General features: G+C 23.5%; 2 protein-coding genes across 2 annotated transcripts; one reads left to right on the top strand and one right to left on the bottom strand.

Annotated features, from left to right (window-relative positions):
- Nucleotides 1–8,138: 8,138 nt before the first annotated feature.
- On the bottom strand, nt 8,139–20,476 carry LOC128958472 (acetylcholine receptor subunit beta-like 1). Its single transcript, XM_054304333.1, has 6 exons — nt 20,430–20,476; nt 14,658–14,794; nt 14,088–14,132; nt 9,410–9,519; nt 8,869–9,308; nt 8,139–8,782 (listed from the first exon to the last, which is right to left on the bottom strand). The coding sequence occupies exons 1-6, from the start codon at nt 20,473–20,475 to the stop codon at nt 8,139–8,141; spliced, it is 1,422 nt and encodes a 473-aa protein (XP_054160308.1). The 5' UTR covers nt 20,476.
- A 936-nt stretch (nt 20,477–21,412) lies between these two features.
- Nucleotides 21,413–22,492, top strand: LOC128957291 (methyl-CpG-binding domain protein 2-like). The gene is made up of 2 exons (XM_054303027.1): nt 21,413–21,699; nt 21,778–22,492. The coding sequence occupies exons 1-2, from the start codon at nt 21,608–21,610 to the stop codon at nt 22,421–22,423; spliced, it is 738 nt and encodes a 245-aa protein (XP_054159002.1). The 5' UTR covers nt 21,413–21,607; the 3' UTR covers nt 22,424–22,492.
- The last annotated feature ends 137 nt before the right edge of the window (nt 22,493–22,629 follow it).

Below are 22,629 nucleotides of genomic sequence, written 5' to 3' on the forward strand. Positions count from 1 at the left end.
ATTATTTGTACTAAATGTTGTCTAATTAATTAATGTAATATATATACTATATTATTATATAGAATATAAATATAATACACAATATAATTGTTTGAATATAATTTAAAAGCATATTTTTTATCTATTATATTTATTTATAAAATAAAAAATAATAATCAATTATTTCAATTTATAAGTATTAAAAGTTATTTTATTATATATAAATTATATTACTTATTTCTATAGTATTTATTTTCTATTTAACGAACATAAATAGCATAAATAACTAACTTTTTTTTTAGTTGAAAGAATATTATACTAAAAATTGATTTTATTTTATACGAAATATATACTGGATTAAAGTATTTTTAAAAGTTTTACAAAAAAAATAAATATATTTTTAGACTTAGTTTTTTAAATAAAATAAATTAAATATTGTCTAGACAAAATTTAAAAATATTTAATGAACCGTATATAATTGTAGATTTAATATGTGATATTTTTTTGTGCGTCAATATTAAAATTTAAATAATTTAGTTGACAACAAAATTTGAGCAATTAACATTAAATTTTATTTGAAAAGCACAATATTTTTATTTACATAACAATTTTTTTTAATATAAATTTCATATAAACAAAAAACCATCATTACAATTTTAATTCACTATTTTTTTATTATTTGACAATTATATATAATAAATAACATTAATGTTAACATCTCTTTGTGCTATTTACTCGGATTTCTGTTAATTTCATATTCATTTTTAGTGTGAATTTAATCTCTAGATTTAATGTTATAAATTATATTTACAATAATAATATTATTTTTTAATAGTTATATATATATCATATATACAATAAATTTGACACAATATTTTTGCCTAAAATTGTTGGTATTAATTATGTCTACAAATTATTTAGTAATTGTAATGATTTTTTAGTTAATTAAATTATTTTTTTAAATAATAATTACATTACTAATTATTTTTTTTATTTAACATTAATTTATACAATAATAATATATTGTATTACTTTGTATTTGTTTTTATTATTATTATTAGTGATCTTTGTTTTATCTAAAGATGAATTACTAAAACATAATATTATTAATTTAATAATAATAATAATAAAAGAAATATATGATCAAAATGGCAATGAAGTGAAGCAATGGTTTGCCACAATTGCTTTGATTAAGATAATTGAGCACAACTTTGGCATCAGTAGATGTGAGTGTATGTGTAAGTGGATACCAGTGACCATTGACCAGATCTAATTGGGTCTCTCAACTGGTTCCGCGATGCTTATCAATGACAGCGTCCTGGTCTACGGGCTCGAAGATATGCGGCGCGTCCAACAAAATGGCAATTGTGCCGAAAGCGGTCACTCCGAAGAATATATATAATTGTAGTCTATCGATGACCATCGCTACGTACTTCCAGTCTTCGCGGATCTAAATATAGTAGACATTCAACAACAAACACCATTAGATTAGAAAACATTATAAAAAAATCAATAGTAATCGCAATTAAAAGCATGAGTTTAGAGGATAAACATTGAATATATATGCACTCGTATTGACTGAAATTTGGTTTTATCAATGCACTCAATGAGACAAATAGTGAATATTTTTATATATCATATATTTTTATTCCCAAAGATATTTGGCGTTGAATACTAAAAATAGTTTACATTCACAACATTTTTATTGTCTTTATGTAAGATAAACTGTATATACTCTGTAGTTTATATATACTATTAGTATATATATATTATATACAGTATATATCTATAACTTATATAATACACACTCAATACTGTATATCTGGCAAAACATAGATAGGAAAGGAGGGATTGGGTCAACAATATTGGATAAACATTAGACGCGATATTTATTCTGTACACGCGTTTAATATATTTTATTAGAAATAAATATAAACCGACTTCACTAGAAAACCTAATAATAAATATATGATAAATAAAAAATAAGTTTTTAAAACCATCATATATTTTTGATGCTCTAATACATTATGTAAATAAATTAAGATTGTATTTATGGGGGAAAAAGATTTATTGAAAATGACTCTTTTTTTATTTTTATTTTTTGGACTCATTTTAAAATATAAAATCTGAAAATAGCATATTATTTTATTTATTTATTTTAAAAATTTTAAAATAATAATAATAATAAATCTTTTGTAAGTGTCCTGAATTTTTAAGGTAAAAATTATTATAATTGATTTTAATAATACAGTCAACTGCAATGAGTTGCTTTTATTATATTGATTTTTTAAAAACTTCAAATCAATGTTTACTTAAACATTAAATTCTCTAACGAAATATAAATATAATATATTGTATGTAAATAAAGTCGATTCAAATAATAATAATAATATTGAGTTCATTAAGTATAAGTTTAAGCATTTCCCACACATAAACACACACACACATACACACACACATAGATACATACATACATACATACATACATACACACATACATACATACACATACACACACACACACACAAACACATACACACACACAAACATACATACACACAAACACATACACATACATTCACACACACACACACATACACACACACACATACACACACACACACACACACACACACACACACACACACACACACAGATCCTCTTGGATTAACTGTATTGAACTTTATTGACCAAAAGCACAAACATTTTATTAGTCTCTCTCTCTCTCTCTCTCTCTCTCCCACTCACTTACTCACTCACTCTCTCTTATCTAATAGTATTACGTTTTGCATCAGTAAAATATGCAATAATAACTACTGTATAATAATAATAGTATTGAGAAATTTTGTCTCTAAATTGAATTTTTTTTATCTTTTATTTATTAAACACATTAAACTCATAGTTTAATCAAATATTATATTTCCCTATTAATTAAAACTTATAAAAAACAACTTTTAAATATTACGTAATGAAATGTTTTATAAAAATTAAATAATAAAAAATAATTCTGAAAATAAAAGTATAGTATTTTCTCTAAAAATAACTACATGTTTCTTCTCTTTGTTTGTAAAATATTTTTAAAATAATTAATTAGTAAAATATTTTCCTTTAATTATTTAATTATTAGATTTTTCTTTTATATCCATATAATTTATATGCATATAATTATTCTATACTATAATATATTATTTTATATACTGTATATAAAGTTAGTAACTATTTGTATTAAATATCCTGTTTTATTAGTTGTCATTTTTTGAAATATTACTAAAATACTAGTAAATTAAATAACATGATTTAATTGATTTAAAAATTTAATTATAACTTTAAATTCCCTTAATTAATTAGTATCTTTAAAAATTAATACTATATTAAAAGAATTAATTAAAACATTCAAATAACAGTATATAAGTTAAAATAATTATTTTGTGATCAAGTGTACAGTAAGCACTCGTTTATTAATATACTAAAACAAAAGCTAAAAACTATTTAACAAAACACAAAATAGTAATTATTATTATTGTGTTTGAAGTAACAGTAAGTACTGTTCATTTATTTTTATTTATTATGTTTGTTATCGTTAATAATATCTTTATATAATTATATTCTTGACTATAAGATTTATTTTAATTTAAACCATAATTAACTATTGATGATAATCACTGTACTATTAGTGGTAATATCACTAAAAATTTTGTTGTTTTTTTTATTTTCTTAAATAAATCTATTTTACGTTATTTAGCTTTACTTATAAATAATTATATATATATATCATTTACTATGTGTGTTTGTGTATTAAATTAACTAAGGATCTAAATATACAATAATTTAATATTTATTTAATTATAGTTCTTAGTCCTAAAGATTAATTATTTTAATATTATTTAATTTAATTTAATATATATATTAACTAAAATATATTTATGTATTAACTGAACCATATTACTATTAAATTATAATGTAATTTATAGATCTTCTATAAAAATATAATTTTTTTAAAAAATATTTTTCTATAAAAAAATATAATCATTATTTTATTATAAGTTAAATAAAAACGAATATCCTATTAACCGACTAATTGATAGGATTTTACGAAATTGAAAAAAATAACAGTTAGACTACAACTGTAAGATCTATTGTATGATATGCAACCCTAACTCAAACTCTATAGAGATTGTATACTATTATATAATATATAATGCTATTTGAACCATAAAATAATAGACTCAGCATTTATTTAGTAATTAATGTAAACTGATCATAAATTTTATTTTTCGGCCAACTTTGATATCTTACTTTTTTTCTAACACTTTTATAAATAGCTATTAATTTTATATATGACATAGCTATATATGACATACACGTATATATATATATATATATATATATAATTTTTATATATATTGTATTTTATTTTAATTATAGAAATTTAAATAAGTTTTTAATATGAAATATATTTATATTGATACTGTACTGTATAACGTAATCATATATTGCTTGAAAATGATTAAAGTATCAAACTGTAAAACGCATCAAATGATAAAAATAGAGGTAATAATTCAATAAAAAAAATATTAATGCGTTGATATATACAGTATTTGACGTTTACATAACAATAATTGTAATATAAATTTTGGGTAAATTCTTCAGTAACTTGAATTCAAACAAAAGGAATCAATTTTTTTAAACGAAAAATTTCAAATCATAACGAAAAAGATATGGTACTTGTATTCACATTTTGAGATCTCATATTATAATATGTTTATATGATATCAAAACATAAATTGTATGGATGATAAATGTATATATATTGGTTCAGTGAGAGAGAGAGAGAGAGAGAGAGAGAGAGAGAGAGAGAGATTTTATATTAAAGAAATTTCATATCAATGATAGTTACTGCCATAAATCTCAATACAATTTTTAGGACTAAAAAACATGAATTCAAAGAAAAATATTTGTCAAACACAATGAAGGCAATGCTGATACAAACGTAAATATATATAAAAAAATATATATTTATTACATAATACTTTGAAGTTTAATATCTGATATCTTACATGACCAAAACATTTTATTTATATAAATACATGTATATATGTTATATATATATCATATGTGTAATATAAATCATATTTTAATTAAATTACGTTTAAGATATATAATATTTATTTGACCATATATTACTAAAGTGAAATAAATTAATAGAAATGTTTGATATGGCATAATCAGCAAATATTGTTGTCAAATAAATTAAAGATGAAAATATGCTATAATAATAATATACTCTATAAAAGTTTACTGTAATTCAATTATGGGTTTCGAGTAAATTGTTAATCAATAGAAAAACAGTTAAAATATTATATACAAATTGACGCACATTTTTAGATACTTCCGTAAGCAAAATGTAATATTATTATTAAGAAATATGTTTGAATAAATGTTTTCAATTAGCCTAAAATCAAGTTTATCCGATTTTTCTACAATATATATACATTATATATTTTTACACAATTTATTAATTTCTAGCCCAAAGGTATCAAATAATTGGTGTATGCTTTACAAAAACATAACCAAATAAGTGCTGAATTGTAAGTAAGTGTTATTTAATATAAAAAACATTTGCTTTTAAATTATATTTTTCAACAAAAAAAAACTACTTTTAAAGATTTTCTGTTGTGATGAACACTTAAATAAATATCTTTTATTTTTTTAAGTGTTATACAATTTAAAGTAAAAACATTTTATATACCATATATATAAACAAGAGGGAAATGAAAAAGTCATTTAAATGGTTAATCATAAAAATTATATTTATTTACACACAATATTTTTGTAAACTACTTATTTTTTCATAACTTAGAGAACCAATATATTAGTTTCAAATAATAAAACTAACAACTAATCATAATAGTTAAACTTAGCTAAACATCAATAGTCATTAATTAAATAAAATTATAAAAATAGCTAATAAATAATAAGTTGTGTACTATTGAATGGCTGATGGATTAAATATTTTTTTTTGTTTTTGTTATTATTTACTGGTGTTGTCGTAGTTGTTGTTGTAGTGTCACATAATCTATAAGCAATGCAATCAATTACTAGAGAAATGAGATACCATAACGAAAAAACAACCGGTTAGTTTTGTCAGCTACTCGTCCATCAAATGACACAAAAATGGCACAAAAAACAAATTTGTCTCTCATTTGGGGATTTATAAGACATTGAGAGAAAGAAAGAAAGAAAGAAAGAGAGAGAGAGATGAATGAATGTCGGTATAAGTGTCGGTGAATATGTGTCTTATTTTGCAAGGCATTGGTGTGACATCACATCAATTGAAGTGACTATAGTTATGGACAGTCAACTGTATTGATGCCATCAACAGTATGTGTATGTCTCAGAGGAACGAACCAAACAATTGCATTGACCCTCTCATCTCATCTCAGTATGTGTTCTCTCTCTCTCTCTCTCTCTCTCTCTCTCTCTCTCTCTCTCTCTCTTTCATCCCTAATACTTGATAAACATAGCACTGGTATGCAACACAACTGGCCATATAGATAGCACATGACTGTTTGGATTATTTATATGTCTTAACGTTTACGAGACAATCAATCGATAGTGTGAGCCATGCATTCATCCGAATCCAACTAAAACTTATTGTTTGAGACTATGTTTGCACTCTATTTGCTTTGGCATCCACTCTATAGCCATAAAACTCATCAATACATTCATGTATTATAGATAACAGAGTCTATGGTTATGCTGTCATGCATTTGCATTATTATAAGCTTCAGTTTCCATCAAATCATAAACTTATATATACTATATAATCATTCAACAAATTATTTCATATTTATATTACACTATATAATACATATCTAATATACTATAAAGCTTTTGATCTCAAGTTTTGATATTTCAATAAAAAATCGATAAAAATCACTTCTGTTTTATAGTGAACAGTAATTATATTGATTTTTTATTGATATTTTTAAGCCGTGGCTTTGATTTATTATTTTATATAAAATAATTTGCTGAATAATTATATTTTAAGTATATCAAATTAAATATTCAAATCTTATAAAAATTGAGACCTATAATATCAATACTGCATACTATAATATATACTAATATTATAAATTATTTTCATATCTAACATAAATTTAAAAATTTTAACAAAAAATATTTATATTAAATATATAATTTACTGAATATACAGTATATGCATTACAATAAAAATATATTATTGCAATTTAACTTAAAATATGATATTTTCATGTCCAGTAATTTAGTTATATGCGGTATATTATATTATTTATGTTTAATAACTATATCCTATAAATTAAATTTTTAATAAAAAACATATGAAACACACACACACTTAAATACATACAATAAAATTAAAAACATGGTATAAATTATGTTTTATTAATATATCAAACGATAATATTATGTTCAAAATGACAGAAAACATTTTGATTATTTATTCTGTTTAAAAATAAAAATTTCTATAAAATTTTATAATTGAATAAAATTTTTAATGTAAATAATAATTAAGAAACACAAAAATGCAATGTCACTGATAATTGAATTTTATACGCAAAGATGCATCACTTTTAAGACACTTTAGGTAAACATACACTACATTGTAAAGTGCATACTGTAATAGTCTATGGTAATAGTTTGTGTATTTTATAAAAAAATTGTATAAAAATTTAAATTAGTTGACAAATAAAAAATAAAATAATAATACAAAGTAAAAGTAATAATGATTTGTTTAGATTATATATACTATATTTTAGTGAATAGTATAGTATGTATAGTAAATACATATAAAAGAATTGATTAAATCTTAGTTCGAGTAGTGTTTCAATAGAAAAGGGAAAAACATTGCATTCAATGTATTGAGTGTTTAGTACATAACTATTGCAATACTACTATTCATATGAATATAAATTAAATTTAGTTGTAATGTCTATATGTAGTGCACTATTGGATGACAAATACAGTGTTTATTTATTGTGTGGAATAGAGATGTAATAGAGAGTACAAGTGTCGTAAAAGGGCTGTGCGATAGATAGGACTTGTTTTTGTTAAGATGAGAGACAGTATTACATAAGCACTGGTATGTGTTTATATGTAATTAAATAATTAGCAGTTAGTCATACCTGAATGTACTCGTCTTCACTTCTCAAGTGTTCAGCGATGAACTCAATAGCTTCGGCCGCTTTGTAGGCCTCAGGCGTGAGGTATAGCATATCAATGCTTTCGTTGTCTCGAAGGCCATCCCTCTCCCTCTCGAGCCTCTCGAGCGATGCTTTACGTTGAAGAGGTTGAGTAACTTTCGTACAGTTCGGGTGATGATCGAGGGGTAGGTTCTGTTGGCCGATATCTGTCAACTCCATGAACTCTACTTTGGACTTTGCGGTGCACTGTTGTTTAAAATCTGGTGAACCGCTCTGCTGGTGATGCGTTGGATGGAAGTGCTGGTAGTGAAGGTCCGGCATATCCATCATCCAGCGTAAGCGTGTCTTTTTTGGCCGTTTCATAAATAGAAGCACCGGTAGGTATTTGAGAAACACGACCCGAACCCAATTGGGCATCTTATGAGTTCTCGGGCCGCGAAAGTTCCAATTGATGATAATCACTGTCACCAATATTGACACACAATTCATAAGAAATGTAAACAATAAGTATTTTGCAATTAACGGAAGCACTAATGAAGTCGGCGGTAATATCTTTGACACCAGCAGTAGAAACACAACCAGTGATAGCAATATCGATATGCCTAGTGTTACCTTTTCGCCTACAGGTGTACACACATTGAGAGGTATGAAAAATGACCAAAACAACAACAATAACAACAATAACAAGGTTTAATTATAGACATACCGGCCTCTGCGGGTAAATAGAAGAGGAGAATACATAGAAAAGAGATGAGAACCGTTGGAAGTATTAGATTGACAGTATAGAAGAGTGTCTTTCGGCGGATTGTTATGTAAAATGATATATCGGTTTCTGTAGGCTTTCCGTATTTGGTATTATTGTATACATTGAGTGTCGCCGGTACGGCCACTATATCCCAGGTACCACTTTTCCAATAGTCGGACAGATCGACCCAATAGTTGTCTTGGTATAGCTTTAAGGACACTTGGTCTCCATTGAAAGTCCACGACCCGAACTTCATGACACACTTTTGTTCATCAAATGGAAAGTATGTCACATCGATCTGACACGAGCTCTGGTAGATGGCCGGTGGCACCCACATCAATGAACCAGACGGGTATATCAGTACATTGGATTTGTACCGTACCTCGTAATTGCCGTCAGCACTTGATTACAATTACACCAAATTGTTTTTGTTAGCATTTTATATATTTATTGAATCTTTAACTACTTAATTATAGGACAATTAGCTATTTATTGAACTCACTTATTAAATAAGACTATATCCGGTTTCCAGACCTTATCCGGTGGTAACCTAAGCACAGATATGCCGCCATAATCTGCTTCATCCCATTTAAGTTGATAGTCGTCCCAATTCTGTATAATTTAATTATCATTTATACATTTATTTTAATTATTTAAAAAAAACTTATTTTCTTATACTGTATATCTACCGTATTATTAATTCACTAAACAAGTACTGTAATACTGTACACTACAGTACTATTTCTACTGTAAATTTTTTATACTGCAGTAAAAGTATTGAAATTAAAGCAATATTCAAACAAACAAAAATTGAACTCTAGAGCTAAAACCATAATCAAATTGTTACACTAAAACTGTATCTCTTATTTCAATTTAGTTTATTTGAAATTTATAAAAACCCGTAGAAAATTGTTGGCGGTTTCGGTTTTTACCGGTAATCTAATCGTATTCAGACTACAGTTCTATTTATATACCAATAATAGACTAGTTATTAGACTAATATAACATTATATCTTTATACCTGAATATATTACATTTTATGAATGTTATATCCAGTATACGATATATTTAATGTATATTATAATATACTGTATATATATGGATTATATTTAACATATTAATATATATATATATGATATGTTAAATGTGACTAAAAAAATATTAACCTTTTTTAACAAAATATATAATTAAAAACTATTAATATACTACACATGAATTTTGATACATTATTAATTTATCTAATAATTGAGTATTTCTATTACTGTAACTTTGTTTAATATACAATAGACATCATTATTAACTAACTATTGACTTACTACTATAGAGTAAACAGTTACAAATAACAATTGTATGTAAAAATTTTTTTTAAACATATATGCAAATTTGTAAATTAAAATTATGTTGTTAAAAATTATATAGATTAGATTATTTACTTAACATTGATTTTAATTTACAACTTTATATATATTATATATTAAATAGACAATTTATGTGAACATTTTTTATTGCATTTTTAAACGACAATTTTTGCCAATTTTTAAAATATAAGAATTGCATAAATATATATATAACTATTATAATTATAATTATTAAATAAAAATATTATTGTTTTTAAAAAATAGTTATTAATTAAAAAATTAATGATATAGTACTGTATTTATTATAACGTTTTAATAATAATAATAAAAATAAAATTGGCAGAAATAATTATTAATTAGTTCTAAATAATTAATTTAATTTATGCATAATTATATAACTATAATTATGATAATTAATTAAAAATACAATTATTTAGTTATAAAATTGATTAAAAAATTAATGATATAGTACTTTATCTTAGTATTATAGTATTATAACAATTTGTCTTAATAATAATGTGAAAAATAATTATTAAATAACTAAATAATTAATTTAAAATATTTTTTTAGATAGTACTTCATATTGAACCATAACTAACACACTTTAATAAAAAGTTTAAAAATATTAAAATATAATTATTTTAAAATTTATGCTAAAAACTTTTAATATGAAATAATATATATATATATTCATTTATACTAACACATTTTTATATAATGTTTAAAATATTAGATTATTTACTTAACATTGATTTTAATTTACAACTTTATATATATTATATAAAAATAGAGTCTAATTGAATGTGAATTGAAAGGGATGACAAAATTCATTGAAGCAATAATGAAGTCAACTATAATATACAGTAGTAGTAGTAGTAGTAGTAGTAGTAGTAGTAGTAGTAGTAGTAGTAGTAGTAGTAGTAGTAGTAGTAGTAGTAGTAGTCGTAGTAGTAGTAGTAGTAGTCGTAGTAGTAGTAGTAGTCGTAGTAGTAGTAGTAGTAGTCGTAGTAGTAGTAGTAGTCGTAGTAGTAGTAGTAGATGTTGTAATATAAGTGAATAAATATATATATCAGACGCTAAGGTTTACAGTAAAACAGTAATATTATATAACTTTTCCAGTATTATACTATACTATACTGTATATTAGCTATTCAATTGAAATGAAATTTTCCTCCTAAAAAACCTACTAAAAAATATTCAGTCAAACATTCAATTTCTAGTTTCAAAACACAACAAAAAATGTTGAGTTTTTTTTAAAAAAATTCAATGCAAATATTTATTGAAATGTCAAATGATTCTTGAATTATACAATAATCTGTTACTCAGACCAAACATTTTCTATTTTATTTTCACTATGAAATACATTGAACTAAAAATCAGATATATAAAACAAAAATTTTGATGAAAGTTTTTTTATATGATACTGTATATAAAATATATACTATGAAAGCCTGGAATATAAAATAATTAATTATTTATTTCTATAAATCAAATCATCAATTATTTACATTATTCTATTATTTAGTGTTTGAGGCAGTATTATATTTACAACTACTATTTATTACCGACTTTGATATAAAATATTTGTACCATAAATTCACATTTTGTTTTGTCGTTTAATTTTTGTAAAAGAAAGATAAATAAATAGATAGATAGATAGATATAGATAGACAGAGAAATAGAGAGAGAGAGAGAGAGAGAGAGAGAGAGAGAGAGAGAGAGAGAGAGAGAGAGAGAGAGAGAGAGAGAGAGAGAGAGAGAAGGATTTGTAATTAATATAAATGAACAAAAAGTCTCAAAATGAATATTTTAATGACAAAATACTTTTCATAACAATAAAACTCTGTAGTAGTAGTAGTCGATTGCAAATATACAGTATATGTAATGCTTTATTCAGTATATATATATATATATATATATATAAGTTGTTAGTTATTGTTTAGCCTACAGTCATTTAATTGTGTAGATATATTATTAATACATAATATTTGCTCTTATTTTGACACTAAATAATATCACATCAATTGTTGTCAAAATTAAACATAAAAGCCAAAAACCAATTTTGCTTTTCACTACTAATTTTGTCATTTATATACAGAATTATTTTATAGACTATAATAATAATAATAATAATAATAATTTATAATAAATAGCTTAATTTGATGTAATTATTAGTTGTTATTATAAAATTTGTCGACAATATTTGAATAATTTTTTTATTAAATGCTTATGACATGACATATATTTAAATAAATATCAATATAATCTAAATGTATATCAATATAAATAGTGTATTAAGATATCACTATTATATTGTTATTATAACTATATGCTTCGCAAATAAAATTAAAAATTGATTTGTCTATTTTTAACTATATTATAATATATACCCGGCATAAAATACTCGATTATATATCAATAAACTAATATATAAGAAAACTAATCTATAATTTTTGAATAATTTATTTAGTGTTTTCAATAAATATCACATATTTCAAATAAAAATTATCGCATTTGATATGATTGCACTAGAATTGTATTACAGTTGCAATTGATGACTTAAATAAAATTCATCATTTTTCATGAATTATCAATTTTTCATCTATAAGTAGTTATATGAAGTGTAGGTTTGACTAACAGCAATATCATTGATATATATATATACTATATATGTATAACACAAATGGAAAGAGAGTATGATATGATTGATACGATATGAATAGACTAACGTTATGATTGCATTGCTATTACCAAAGCATAAAACCAAATGTCTTAATAAAGTTGTGCCGATTTTGACGCCAACCTAACATAACTGTAACCTAAAATTCAGTCAAATTAAGTTAACTGCAATACTTGAGAACCGTTATGTCATGTAGTATTGATTTTATTCACTAAAATACACTATTTCCTAACACACACACACATACATACATACAACTAAACCCATAACCTATTACTAGATGTTAAGAGTATATTCTATATTCTTAACCATTATATGTAATCTTCAGCAACATTGATGCCTATGTGATGGTTAGTGTGATGGCCAGCACTCACACCAACCCATTCATCCATTATCACTACATTATCTCAAATGAGAATCTCTTAATTCGCCATTCATTGTTTGAATCTCTCTCTCTCTCTCTCTCTCTCTCTTTCTTTCTATCACTTATTTACACAGTAACTAACTAAATAACTAATTCACCCACTCACCCACCCACTCACCTACTCTTTCATTCATCACTCTCTTAAACTAAATATTTAAATTTTTTAATATTATTAATCTAATACAAAGTTATATAATAACTTTGCATTTATTAATACATTATTTCAATTTATTTGCATTAAATTTCTTTTCTTTTTTTTATCTCTTTCAATAAGTTTTACACTATTAGAATATAAATTTTTGTTGAAATAAAATACTCATTAAATTATAGAAAAAAATAAAATAATTAAATTACAGTTATTCTGATATAACACACAAATAACGGATGCATTTGTTATTGTTTTGTTGGCAAACATCTTAAGCATTCATTTAAGCTCTTAAATTGTAAATTAATTTATCTCTCCTAAGATATAAAACTAGTCATATATATACTGTATTTTAGAGAGAGAGAGAGAGAGAGAGAGAGAGAGAACAGCACTTCAATCATTTTTAAACAAATTAAGATTTTTGTTTGTTTGAGAAAAATTTGTTAGCAATATATTATTTAGAAATATTATAACATATAGGCACACATATAAATATAAATATATACAGAATAGTAATATATATATATATAATAAGTATATAGCGGTAATTGAATTAATTTAAAGACTACTTACGAATTGAAGCCATACATTTGCTGTCATTATTTGGTTCTTTTCGTTCTGAATATTAATTAAAAACAACACTATTTTAGTTATCAGTTTTGTCTATTATTATTATTATTATTAGATATAAATTTATATATATATATATATATATAAATGTTTATCTTTAATAATAAATATATACATATATTTTTTCTCTTTAGCAATCAATCGATTCTATGCAAACACACAAACAGAATATTCTATATTCTAATAATAACATTGAGAATGCATTTGATAGAGACGTCCGAAAAAAATATATATAATAAATATATACTATTATTGATATACAATAATGATTTGTGTGACGTTTGACGCACACAATTGATTTAAATATACTCTACTTTAATATATTGTAATATAAATTTTTTTAAAGTTAATATCAATAATTTTTTCTCATTTCATTTTTTACTGGACGTCTATAAACTGTTTACAATATTTTGTACTCTTTATTTTATAGTTTTCTAATAGCAATACAAACAAAAATATGGATATATTTATGTATATAAGAGTATATATTAATAATTGATGATCAATACTCACAACATTGATAAGTTGAACTAATGAAATTTTGAAATGGACTTCAACGGTCTCATTCATCATTTCCACCGGTCGGATCAGTTTATTGTAATCACGAAACAGATCCCTTACCAGACGCTCCTCATCGTCTGAACATAAAACTGTTTGGACAACAAAATGGCAGTCATTATATATGATATGTTTTTTTTGTTTGTTTGTTTGTTTGTCATATTATATATATATATTAAAGTGAATGTATAGTACAGTTATATAACTATAGAATTTTTGTATTTATTATTAATTTTTTGATATACAAATTTTGTGTTTAAATACACTATAAATAAATGATATACTAATTCTGATTATAACTAATTTTTCATTCAATGCTTTATAATAAACATGAAAGTCAATTGATGAACAAAATGAACCAATTCTTTATTATTATTATTAAATCCTTCTTTTATTAACTAATCTCTCCCTAAACTACTTATTTTTTGTATATATATATAAACATAGGGTTACAAGTTATATACCGTATATATAGCTGTGTCTGTAATATAACATTTAAACATAAATATCAATCATATGTCTAATATTTTTGAAGGCAACTCTTATATTCTAAAATTCAATTAAAATGAAATATGAAGTGATCGTCAAATTTTTAAAAACAAATGTAAAAAAATTCAGCGAATATTTTTTTGCTAAAAAAACTAACTAAATAAAATACACACATAACTTATATATATCTATAACATTATTATATTATTTATATACTGTATATATATATATTGGGTATCAGTGAGTGTTTCGGAATATTTTTCTTTTTAAAATTTTCCTAAAATTTATATATTTTTTATACTCAAAAAAAAATGTTTATTTAAATTCAATGCATGTAATGAAGTGATCGATATATCAGTCGCTGCCTGTGTGGCCATACATTATAATGGCTACTATAGTCACTACTATCTATCTATCTATCTATCTATCTATCTATTTATCATAAAATATACACTAAATTATATATAAGCTCTAATAGGCAAATTATTAGTTGGTCCTTATTACGTTAATTATATTAAAAATAATTAACACTAAATGAATATAACAAACATAGCATGTGATGAATATTTTTAACATGTTTTGATGATTTTGTACATATTTTGTACTACAAATACTAATAACATAATACAAATAATTTGATATACTACAAATTATCAACTAAATAGTATAAAAGGATAAAAAATAATTTTAGTAATAAGAGTTTATTTGTGAATAAGTAATATATGTGATTAACATTAACATACACTACGTTAAAAAAGTTTAAAACCTATGATCATAGCATTATTTACAATTAGTAGTTATGAACTACACAGTATATGATACTATGTTAAGCCATAATTTACAAAACTAATGTCTAAATCGACGATCAATTCAATGGTCTCAAAATTTTTGCCATCGAGTTTGATGTCATCAACAAAAAAAATACGACTCTTTTAAACCACACTTCAAAATACATTGAATCTCAGAAACAAAAAAATTCTCCTATTTTTACAATTTAAATCATAAAACATTGAATATTTATGAAAGCAAATGAAACAGCAAACACTTARAATATTACAGTATATAAACGTAGAAAAATAATAATAATAATAAAATACCATATTATACAGTATTATGTTTAATACATTTATAGCTTCATGTCTTGATGTAACATAATTTATAAATATACACACATATATATATAACCAGATAATATTATAATAAATATTAATTTATCTTTAATGATTCATATTTTATTTAAAATAAAAAAAGCGTCATCCATATGGCAAACTTAATGCATAAAGGATTACTTAGTAATCGTAATTTCAAATAATTAATTACATATATATATATATATATATATATATATATATATATATATATTTGTAAATGTAAGTAATAAAATTTTAATTAAATTATAGTCAGAGCTAAATATTTAGTTAACTAAATTAGAAGTCAAAAAACCTTTCAAAATTATAATTAAGTCTTATTAATTTATAATCATTTTTGTGTATATCTTATTAATTTTATTTTTTTATGTGTTTATATAGATATATATATATATTTGATATTTTTATCAACAAATATAACATTCAAGTAATTAAACTTAGAAACTCATTGCATGATCTAAAGCCTTAAGAATTTTGCCAACAAAAAAAAAAAGATTAAGATATTATTACTTTAAATTGTATAACCATTGATAAATTATATGGTCATAATTCTATTACCAAGCAATAAATGTTAATCCAATATATATAATATTGATGGTATAAATTGCTTTCCTTGTAGTTTCTCTAACAGTCTATCGAAGAGATAAATAAGATGAAAATATTTCTGTATATTATTTATGGGACAACACTTTTTTGGGAAATGATTAGACACTAACAATACATACTAATTCAGGAGCTTTATTGGAAAATCAATATTAAAGATTATGTATTGCAAATTTCATTGCTATTTTTATGGCATATCTTTAACTGGATACTATTTCTAGACATATTGTATAATAATAATAATAATAATAATATTAATAATAATAAATAGATAGATAGTAGATAATAATATATAATTTTTCTTATATCTAAAAGAGTATTCAATAAACCGTATATCAATAAAATATATCAGTTTAAAGAAGAATAATATGATATATTGTAATGACAATAGTTGTAAGTTAGTAGTCATCATAATTACAATTTACACATCAATAAGTTAATCAGCGAATAAATTCAATGAAAATTATATAAAAATTATTTTAAAATTCATTGCTTTACATAAAATAAATTAGTAATTATTTTTATTTTTTTTATTATCTTTTTATATTTAAAAAAAAACTTTTTTTAATTATCATATTATAAAACAATAACAAATTTATTATCCACCTGTTTGTTTAAAACAGGTATTTAAGAGATTTAACTAAAATAATAATTTATGCGCTAAACAATAGATGCATTGTTTTATTCACTATAGTATGCATTAGTATTGTTTGGGGAAAAATGTTTTTATAATTTGATGACTTAGTAAACATAATTTTAATTTTTTTWAATTTTTATGCTTAAAAAGCATTACTACATAACGATARAAAATAATGATAATAGAAATGATGGCTTAATTTTGTGCTCAAAAAAATAATTTTTATATGAAAATGAATGAGAAAAACTCAAAAATGATGTTACAATTCATTTATCAAATTAGTTTTTAATGGACTTTTTAATTATAGACACACAAATCACTTTGAAATCAATTTAAAATCATTTTTTTTGTATATATAGATATATTTATAAATATCTGAAAGTTTTATATATACTATATTTCACTAATGCATGACTGAGTCTAATGGTTGGATCGCTTTTATTGCTCACAAAACCGACAAAAATAACGATTAGTTTCTCTATTCTTGTGATTATTATTATTGATAATAACTTCACAAATAGAGGAGGGGTTTAATATTAAATTATAGACTAATATCATTGATACTTAATACTATCATTTTTATAGCTTATATTATTGACTACTATATTATATGAAGTAACTGTAAATTCATTTTTCTAAACATTTTTATAAATCACTGAATTTTTTTCTTAGATATAGACATCTCATTTGAAGCTCTCAACAGTTATAAAGACCGAAAAAATTTAAAATATATAATAAATAGTATATATTTATTGAGTCATTCATTGAAATTAATGGCATTTGTATTTTGTAATAAATGACTATTTAAAAAAATAATATTAATTATCAATAAAGTTTGGCTTATTTTTCCTCTCTCTAAACATATTGACTTTTTTATGTTGTATTATTCAATAATTTATAAATAAAATTTTCATTGAATACAGTATAGTGTGATTAGTGAATGAAAAAAGTAACCAAAAATCTCTTGACAAACACCAAAACCTCTTATAAATTAATTATTTAATTAATAAATTAGATATAATTGTTTGATTTGATAGGCGGAGACAACCTTAGTTTGTCTCACAAATCGTTAATTCATTAATTTATTTCAATTACTCTATTGTTAAATATAGACTATAGTAAATGTGAGTATATGTTATCTATGATTATAATGTGTATAAATCATTATATATATCATTTAATACTACTTGATTCCCACCTAAACTCAATTTAACTAAAATAAAAACTATATAATTGTTTTGTATTGTAAAATTATAATGAATCAATAGTATTGTTTATATCAAATATACGACAAAAATATTTATGAATGTTATTTGTTAGACTATAGATTATATTTTATAGGCTAATGTTTTATTTATATCACACGTAAAACAATTTGTTGGGTGATTTTCATCTATTATTTTTACGAAATGTTTTATTCAAATTAGTTGTTAATAAAATATATATTTAATATCATTTCATGAAAAGGCGTGTTTGCAGATGATTATTATTATTGAGATAATTATGTGTTGAGTTCAATGAATTTATATAACATTGAGATAAAGTACTTACTGTACATAAGTAGTACTGTATATACAATTATATATATATATATATATATAATTTATATAAATATATTGTATGTATATGTATATGTATTTTTATACTGTATATTACAGTATATACAGTGTGCGAGTATATAGTATATTATAGTAGTTTTATATAATGGTTTCAACATTTCAACTAAATGTATACTAAAAGAGAAGTTATCCTCAAATGAATGACATATTCTTATGAATCCCTTTGCAGTCGTTTTTAAAAATATGAGACTCGATGGCAACCAAACAACACATCCAACACATTCCTCAGCTCATCCGTTGCTATGGTTCTCATTGGATCTGTTCTGGAGAATGACTTTCCATCTGACACACTGTATGTATGTGTTTGTGTGTGTGTTTGTGTGGGGGATGTGTTGGCTGTTTTGTATCATTTTCATTGCAAACATAACCATTAAATTAATTCAATATTCACTTATAAACTGTTACCACAACAGCAAATCACAGCCATATTCTGGCCCTCAAAACGATTTTCTCCAGTTTTACTCATATTATTTTGCTTTTACGGCTGTATTTATATCACATATAATAACATTTACAAAATATTAAATATAATATAAATATATATAAATTTCCATCAATTTTTGCAATAACACACACTAACCATATATACATTTAAGTTGTATACTTTTTTATATTATAGTAATGTACTTCAAATAACAATTAATCAAAAGATAAGTTTATACAAATTTTTATTGATATGTTTCATAATACAAATATAATATAAGTGAATGTTTGAAACAAAGATTTAGTAATATATTTGTCGTAAAATCATTTTTATCTCAAATAATCCAATATAACTGATAAATGATTATATCGTATTCTCCAATAGGAATAATGGTATAAAATTGAAAAACAAAATAAAATTATATAACTTATAATTGAAATATTAAAAAATAATAAATAATGTTAAACAAATATTTCATTAAATACAAATGTGTACTTAATGTTAATAAAATAATAATTAAGTAAATAAATATGAAAATTTATAATGTTTAAACAAGAATATTATAGAATCTATACATTTATTATTAGCGTTAGGAATATTTGAATAGTTTAACGGCTTATGCTATGTGTGTGTGTGTGAGTGTTTGTGTGAGTGTGTTATATAATATATAACTTATATTTAATATCAATGCACTATGTATTATGAGTGTATGATAAATATATATAGATATATATTTATATTTATATTGTATATATATTTATTGAAATTATATTAATAATATATTTTGATAAATGTCTAAAAACATACCAATTAAGGCCACATTTAGTATGAGCGCAGTGGTGGTGACAATCATATTGACCAGTGTTGAGATGGTATTAGTAATTAATAGTAAATCATAATTAATAGAAATTGTATGAAAGGTATCATTCGTTGTGTTGTTTGTACAGCCATTTGGGCCTCAAATTCACAATTCTTTAGCGAAATTCTTAGCACAAACACAACACTCACACCAAATAGACATCACTATAACACAGAATATTATAGAAAGAGAGAGATGAGAGAGAGTGTACTATAAAACACATACCAATGCTTGTTAACTATAGCCGACTCACTATTGATTCAATTGCATCATGAGATCAGTTTATCATACCGTAACCGCCATCTCTTATTACACCCGATTTTATATCAACCAAACCTATTAAATACAATTTTTCTATATTTTTTTATTAATTAGTTTTATCGACAATAAAATATAACTTATAGTTTTTAAAAATATATAATATTATACTTTTATAATTATGAAAAAATTCATATTTTTAGCATGAGCACTTTTAAATAAAATATATACATYTATTATATTAATTTACACTACTTTATTATATATACAATCAATTAATTAATAATTTTATGTAAATTAAAAATTACTAAACAATAAGTTTTTATACAGTAGTAAAAACTTTATTATAGAAAGTTATTAACAACAAAAAATATTATCATTGACTATAAAAATGAGATAACAATTATTATAGATATAAATGTTAATTATAATTGTAATTTATATAAGTTACTACAGTATATGGCAAAACAAAATACAATAATATATTTAAAAATAAAATAATTATATATTTTTTAATAAAGAATTTTATATTTAAAACTTTTTTTTTATTATAAAACTTTTTATATATATATTTATTATCTATTTATCTATTAATGAATTGACGAATCAATCTATTGGTGATATTATTAAACCATATAATAAAGGGATAGTAAAACACAAAAATATTGTGTAACAGACTCTATGAATGGTTCAACACTTTGTTGAGTCTATTGTTTTTGTTGACAACTCTTTTGAATGACTGAAGAAGTGACCAAAAAAACTCTTTATTAATCACTTGTAGTCATCATATGATATATATTACAAACAAATCAAATTGATATTTGTTGAGTAGTTTTTGCACAACAAAGAAGAATAATATCTGGCAATCATGTCGTTAGCACTTCCCGAAGGTTGGACACGACAAGAGTTAATGCGGAAGAATGGTTTGTCGGCCGGAAAAATCGATATTTTTTATTATAGGTTTGTATTGACAGACATTTAAGACATTTTCATTGATAACAACTTATAAACCGTTGATTATTGTTTTTTACCAAACAGCCCGTCGGGTCGTAAATTCCGAACAAAGCCTCAATTGGCCCGTTATTTGGGCGATTCGGTAGACTTGACCACATTTGACTACCGAACCGGTAAAATCAATTCATCGCTGATGAGAAAAAACAAGAGATCCAAATCGGGTCTTATGGGTTACGATTACACGAAGAATATGCGTAACGATTCGTCACTGATTCCACCCATACGTCAGACGGCGTCCATATTTAAACAGCCGGTAACTGTCATTAAGTCACAGCCGGATAGTCGGGTCAAGAGTGACCTTAAACACGGCCAACAAAACGAAAAGCCGAAACAATTGTTTTGGGAAAAGAGACTCGAAAAACTTGATGTCGAGCGCGAAGAGTTGGACAACTTTGAGCTGCCCATCAATATGAAGCCCGTCGGCCCTCATATGACAAAAGATACTTTACTCAGGAGTATTGCTACCGCTCTTCACATACACACTCAGCCAATCACTGGCCAAATGAGTGCTAAAGAGAAGCTCGAGAAGGAACCGGCTGTCTATCTAAATCCCGAACAACCATTGGTCCACACAATGATCATCAATGATGACGACATTAAGCGACAAGAACTTAGAGTTCAAAGTGTTCGCCAAAAGCTGGAAAAGGCTTTAAATGAATGCGAAATTTGATTAAAATGTTTATTATTATTATATTAACAACTATTATCATAATTCGACTATTATTTATAAATTAATTAATACCGTAATTATATTTTTATCTACAAAAAAATTGTAATTTTGAAACTCGTTGTACATTTCATACGCATAAATATTACTCTTACCGTAATTTTGGAATAATTGGTTTTTTGACATATTTTTCGTTAATTTTATTTGAA

This window comes from Oppia nitens, unplaced genomic scaffold, assembly GCF_028296485.1.
Source record: "Oppia nitens isolate AA-2021 unplaced genomic scaffold, nextdenovo-longstitch-racon4-pilon3 scaffold3_pilon_pilon_pilon, whole genome shotgun sequence".
Classification (NCBI taxonomy): domain Eukaryota; kingdom Metazoa; phylum Arthropoda; class Arachnida; order Sarcoptiformes; family Oppiidae; genus Oppia; species Oppia nitens.